The sequence below is a fragment of the Oryza sativa genome, chromosome 6 (assembly GCF_034140825.1).
Source record: "Oryza sativa Japonica Group chromosome 6, ASM3414082v1".
Taxonomy (NCBI): domain Eukaryota; kingdom Viridiplantae; phylum Streptophyta; class Magnoliopsida; order Poales; family Poaceae; genus Oryza; species Oryza sativa.
In genome coordinates, this window is record NC_089040.1 from 13986901 (window position 1) to 13993193 (window position 6293).

Sequence of the window (6293 nt, forward strand, 5' to 3'; positions counted from 1 at the left end):
AACCTAAAAATAAATATATTTTCGCATGGGTGCTACTCCATAAAAAGAACATACCATTTTTTTATTGTGCCAGGGTGGTGGTTGTCTGGAGGTTTGGTTTGATTATGGCATTTTTTTAACTAGTGCTTAAGTTTTGCTTGTTTTTCTTGGTAAAATTTGGCCACGTACGTGAATATTTTGGGTTGCAGCAATGCAGCAGATCTGCTTTGAAGTTGCACCTTTTACTGAGTACGGAGTAGACCCTGTTTAGGCATGTCTTAGTTCACATCAAACTTCTCTTCAACTCTCAACTTTCCATCACATCACATCAGATCTAAAACTTTCCTACACACATAAACTCTCAACTTTTTTTCAAACTACCAACTTTTTCTAAACTTCTTCCCAATTTCAGGAACTAAACACAGCCTTAGATGGAACTAAAACTTCCCTATCACATCGGATGCTTGGACACTAATTATAAATATTAAATGTAGACTATTAATAAAACCCATCCATAATCTTGGACTAATTCACGAGACGAATCTATTGAGCCTAATTAATTCATGATTAACCTATATGATGCTACAGTAAATATTCTCTAATTATGGATTAATTTGCCTTTAAAAATTTGTCTTGTGAATTAGCTTTCATTTATGTAATTAGTTTTGTAAGTAGTTTATATTTAATATTCTAAATTAGTATCTAAATACAGAGAATAAAGTTAAGTCTCTGGATCTAAACACCACCTAAGCCTTTTGCTTTACATTATACACACGTTTATATGTCGGGTAGACTGAAAGATGATGATGGAGTTAAAACTACACGGATGAAATTTGTTAGATTGAAAAGCTCAATCACAGCCCAAAAAATTGTGAGTTGTATTACTATAGGCCCTGTTTAGGGGTGTTTAGGAGAGAGGAACTTTAGCCCCTCTCTCCAAAAAATAAGTCCCTACAGAGGGACTTTGTTTAGTTCCTAAAAACTTTTCGTAAAATCATCACATTAAATCTTTGGACACATGTATAGAACATTAAATATAGATAAAAAGAAAAACTAATTACACAGTTTACATGTAAATAGCGAGATAAATCTTTTGAGCCTAATTAGTCCATGATTAGTCATAAGTGCTACAGTAACCCACATGTACTAATGACGGCTTAATTAGGCTTAAAAAATTCGTCTTTCGGTTTCCAGGCGAGTTATGAAATTAGTTTTTCATTCGTGTCAAAAACCCTTTCTGACATCCGATCAAACGTACAATGTAACACCTAAAAATTTTTATTTCACCGAGTGAACAGGCCCATAGTACCATTACCATCCATGCATGCGCAGAGGATCCCGTGGCCCAGAGCCACGTCGTGCCAAGTGCGGCGGCCTGCGAGGGAGACGCATGAGAAGGGGGGGCATGATGGATTGCAGGAAGCAATCGATCGATCAGCGATCAGCTCTGCACTGCCTGATCATCTCCACTCGTCTCATCTGAGTTCCCCCACGTCCACACTCCACTCTTCCTTTTCTTTTCTCTTCTCGCCACCCACCGAGCCGGGCCCCAGTCCCCACTGTCGCTGACAGACAGACACCCCCCCCCTCCCCCCCGATTCGTCGAATCCCACACATTTACTCCTCGTCACCCACCTCCCTCCTCCTCCTCCAGCACCACCGCCGCTACTAGTATAAAACACGGACCGATCCTCTGATCCCCTCAAGAAGAGCGAGGCAGCCATCGATCGTCGCCTCTCTCGACAGGTGGGGGGATTTAGTCGAGCGTTCGTACCGCTGCTCCTTCCATTCCATTCCTTTGGCTCTTGTGCAGCTCGATCCATCGCTGCTGCTCATTAATGGCGTTTGTTTGATTATGGAGTAGTAGTACTTTGTTTGTTTGTTTCTTCTCCTGTGTGCTTGACTGGTAGTTACTTGTTGCAGCAGCTGGATGGAGCGGTGCAGCGTGCTGGGGCTGGGCGGTGGCGGGGGCGGGGGCGGGCGGCTGGACGGCGAGCTGCCGCCGGGGTTCCGGTTCCACCCGACGGACGAGGAGCTGATCACCTACTACCTGCTGCGGAAGGTGGTGGACGGGAGCTTCAACGGGCGCGCCATCGCGGAGATCGACCTGAACAAGTGCGAGCCGTGGGAGCTGCCGGAGAAGGCCAAGATGGGGGAGAAGGAGTGGTACTTCTACAGCCTCCGCGACCGCAAGTACCCCACGGGACTCCGCACCAACCGCGCCACGGGCGCCGGCTACTGGAAGGCCACCGGCAAGGACCGCGAGATCCGCAGCGCCCGCACCGGCGCCCTCGTCGGCATGAAGAAGACCCTCGTCTTCTACCGCGGCCGCGCCCCCAAGGGCCAGAAGACCCAGTGGGTCATGCACGAGTACCGCCTCGACGGCACCTACGCCTACCACTTCCTCTCCTCCTCCACCCGGGTCAGCACTTTCCCCATTTATTTTCTTCACCTTTTGCCCATTGTGTTGTTCACTTCATCCTTTGGAAACTTTCTGTTGTTGTTCTTGCTGCGGATGATGTGTGCAACATATGGTAGGAATAAGTCACGAGGGGTCTAGGGCACAATCGCTAGCTCTGAGCTTGCTTTTCTGGTGTGAAGTCATCAGCAGCGAGCTCCCTCCCTGCGCTGCTATGCTACTTCCTGTAGCAGCGCAGGGGTGCTGCGACGCAGATTGCTGCATACTGTACGTAGATATGGTAATCGGTCAGCTTAGCGCAGTGAAAGATCAGAGGCTGCAGCTTAGCAGGATACGAATCTTTTTTTGGCCTCATGGAAGCTTATATGCAATCCAACGCATGAATGCGTGGATACATGAGAGCACAAGGTGTAAATGCATACTGTACTCCTTACGTATTTGCAATTTGCATTTAGCAAAAATAGATGCCTTGGGCATACATCTGCGTTTGTCATTTGAGCGAGTAAACCAAAGAGGAACAAAGTTCGCCTTGTGCAACGTGCACGCGAAATCGTAGTACTGTACTGCTGCTACACAACCTTGTACTACCCTTTTTTTAGTTCATGATATATATACACAGTTAAATTCGTGTTGCTACACAACCTTGATTCTTAATTTCTCTGTGTTGATGTGTCGTGCAGGATGAGTGGGTGATAGCCAGGATCTTCACCAAGCCCGGCGTGTTCCCCGTCGTCCGCAAGGGCCGCCTCGGCATAAGTGGCGGCGGCGGCGACACCTCGTGCTTCTCGGACTCCACCTCCGCCTCCGTCGGCGGCGGGGGCGGCACCTCCGCCTCGTCGGCGCTGCGCGCGCCGCTGGCTGAGGCCTCGCTGTTCGCCGCCGCCGCGGCGCCAGCCGTTGACGGCGCCGACAGCAGCAACTACGGCGGGGGCGGCGGCGCCGGCAGCGCCACCGCCACCGCCAACTTGGTCACCGGCCTTGAGCTCGTGCCCTGCTTCTCCACCACAGCCCACATGGATGCCTCGTTCGGCACCGGGCAGTACAACCCGGCCCCGCTGGCCGTCGAGCCGCCGCCGCCGCCGCCGGCCTTCTTCCCGAGCCTCCGCTCGCTGCAGGAGAACCTGCAGCTGCCGCTGTTCCTCTCCGGCGGCATGCAGGCGGGCGTGTCGTCGCAGCCGCTCAGCGGCGGCGGGGCCTTCCACTGGCAGTCCGGCATGGACGTCAAGGTCGAGGGCGCCGTCGGCCGCGCGCCGCCGCAGATGGCCGTTGGCCCCGGCCAGCTCGACGGCGCCTTTGCATGGGGCTTCTAGCCGCAGATCGACGTCATGACGCGCATGGGGCCGGCAAGTATGCCCTTCAAAGTGTATGCTAATTACTACTTACTAGCTCATTAATTACTACTAGTAGTACTGTATTAATTAGCCTCTGATCTGTTCTTAGCTCAGGTTTTAAGTTCCTAGTAGGTGTATGGTTAAAGTAGAGTGAACTCTGGACTATGGCTAGCATGTTGTGATCGTTGTGTCATCTCACTGCAGTAGCAGGATTTCCCCTGAGGTGACTGATCAGTGATTACACAATTTTTATAGATTTAGTAATGTACGAACCAATATAACCGGTCTAATTAATGTATGTGTATCGGAGCGTATCTGTTCACAATCTATGAGACAGATGCATGGTTGTTTCAGCTCCAAACCACCATCTTTAGGTATATTTTCGTGCTGCATTTCTTTTTATACCAGTTTGTTAATAATGTGAAGATTCATTATTGCAACTGTAGGGAGTTGCAACTGTAAGATAGATTTCATCGCAGAAGATCTAGGGATATTCATGACAGCACGCTAGCTATTCAGGATCCAAATCCAATTTGTTCATCCTACTAACTGCCTAACACGCAAAGTTTAAATTTTAAAGATGATGTGACTGAAAAGTTGTGTATGTATGACATGCTGATGTGATGAAAAATGACTAAAGTTTGGATCCAAACTTCAAATCTAAACACAGCCATTGTCATTCATTTGGCTTGAATAACAAAAGTGACGTTGTCAAATTATTCGATCGGCATCTCTTTGGAAGTATTAATAGTTCTCTACAATACAAATCAAAGAATAGATAATCTTGCCAGAAAATGTAGCAACGTTCGAAACAACAATCTTGTGCAAAATAAAATAAAAAAAATCTTGCTATTGCCAAAGTGCACGGCTAAGATTAATTGGCATAGAATGAACATATACTATCCACCACCTGGTTACCGATGGTGTTAAAGCGTTGATAGTTCGTAGGTCATTCAGTTGGCCCTTTGGCTGAGCTCGAAACCAGTTGCTTGGCTGGGACTCGTTGTGCACTTGTGCCATATGTCCATTAGCATATGATTAATTGAGTATTAATTATTATAAAATTAAAAAATAAATTAATATGCTTTTCTAAAGAAACTTTGGTTTAAAACACTTTTGCATCGAACATACCGCTTAATAGCTTAATATTTAGAGAAATGTATCAATTCTTGTCTTGGGAGCCCCTACGGGGACACATGTGGACGGGAAATACAATATACTAGTAGGTACTTATAGTACTTACACCTTTGTGCATTTCTGTGCAAGAAAATAGCTGTTTCAAAACTTGGTCCAGGCCGACCACCTGTTCAGTTATGGCCTAGCTAACGTTTTATAATTTCAGGAGTACTTTCTATAAAAATTGTCTTTTTCTTAAAAAGAAATCAATACTTTCCCTGACGATATATTTATGGTTCAACTCAACTATGCAAATTAATAATGCGAAAAAGCTATCAGTTAGGAGTACATATTGTTCGGAAAAAAATGACTACCAATTAGTATTTGGTGTCGCTATACTGGCTCTATAAATTTAAGCCTAGCCAATCTCACAAACAAAATTTGGCTAACAACAAAATATCAAGCGTATGTTCTTACCGTCACTTTTAACCATACCAAAATTTGGTATACTAAGACCCTATTTAGATTTCAACTTTTTCTTTAAACTTTTAACTTTTTTGTCACATCGAATTTTACTATACACATAAATTTTCAACTTTTCCGTCACATCGTTCCAATTTCTTCAAACTTCTAATTTTGATGTGGAACTAAACACAGCCTAACACCATCCTACCAAAATTTGGTATAGCTCCAAAACTTTCCATGTACTTATAAAAACGGTACCAAAATGTTGAGATTGGCAACAAAGCGAACAAGCTCCAACGTCACCCCCAAAGTTTTACAAATGGCCAGATCTTACCATTGCCAACAATATTTGCGTAGATCATTAAAAAAATAAAAATTTGTTAATGCTATAATGGCATATACAACCAAATAAGCCCTTAATATGTAGACCGGTCCAGATCAACATAATTCTTGTCATTTTTCGCCGCCATGAAATGACGATAAACCAACGTCCAATATAGTCACCACATATAAACGCCAATGCTCCTCAAGTTAGGAAAAAAATGCGATCAAATGGAATAAGCAATGCGTATTCCTGTTTTTTTTTTTAAAAAAAAGTTTAGAACAAATATGGCTGTGTTTAGTTCAGCGCAAAGTTTAGATTTTAGTTAAAATTGGAGATGATGTGACTGAAAAGTTATGTGTGTGACAGGTTGATGTGATAGAAAAAGACTGAAGTTTGGATCCAAACTTTGGATCTAAACACAACCTATGCATGATATTCACCTGCTTGTGGCCACAATTTGGCTTTGTTTGTTGCCCCCGGTTCCCAACTCCTCCATCCCGTTTTCCGCGCACGTGCTTTTTAAATTGCTAAACGGTGTGTTTTTTTTAAAAAAATTATATACGAAAGTTGCTTAAAAAATCATATTGAACCATTTTTGAAAACAAATAGTTAATACTTAATTAATTACGTGCTAATGAACCGTGTTCCGTTTTCTGTG

At 44.6% G+C, this 6293-nt stretch overlaps 1 protein-coding gene across 1 annotated transcript; it reads left to right on the forward strand.

Annotated features, from left to right (window-relative positions):
- The first annotated feature begins 1781 nt into the window (after positions 1-1781).
- LOC4340969 (protein CUP-SHAPED COTYLEDON 1) lies at positions 1782-4121 on the forward strand. Its single transcript, XM_015787089.3, has 2 exons — positions 1782-2401; positions 3079-4121. The coding sequence occupies exons 1-2, from the start codon at positions 1910-1912 to the stop codon at positions 3706-3708; spliced, it is 1122 nt and encodes a 373-aa protein (XP_015642575.1). The 5' UTR covers positions 1782-1909; the 3' UTR covers positions 3709-4121.
- Positions 4122-6293: the final 2172 nt, after the last annotated feature.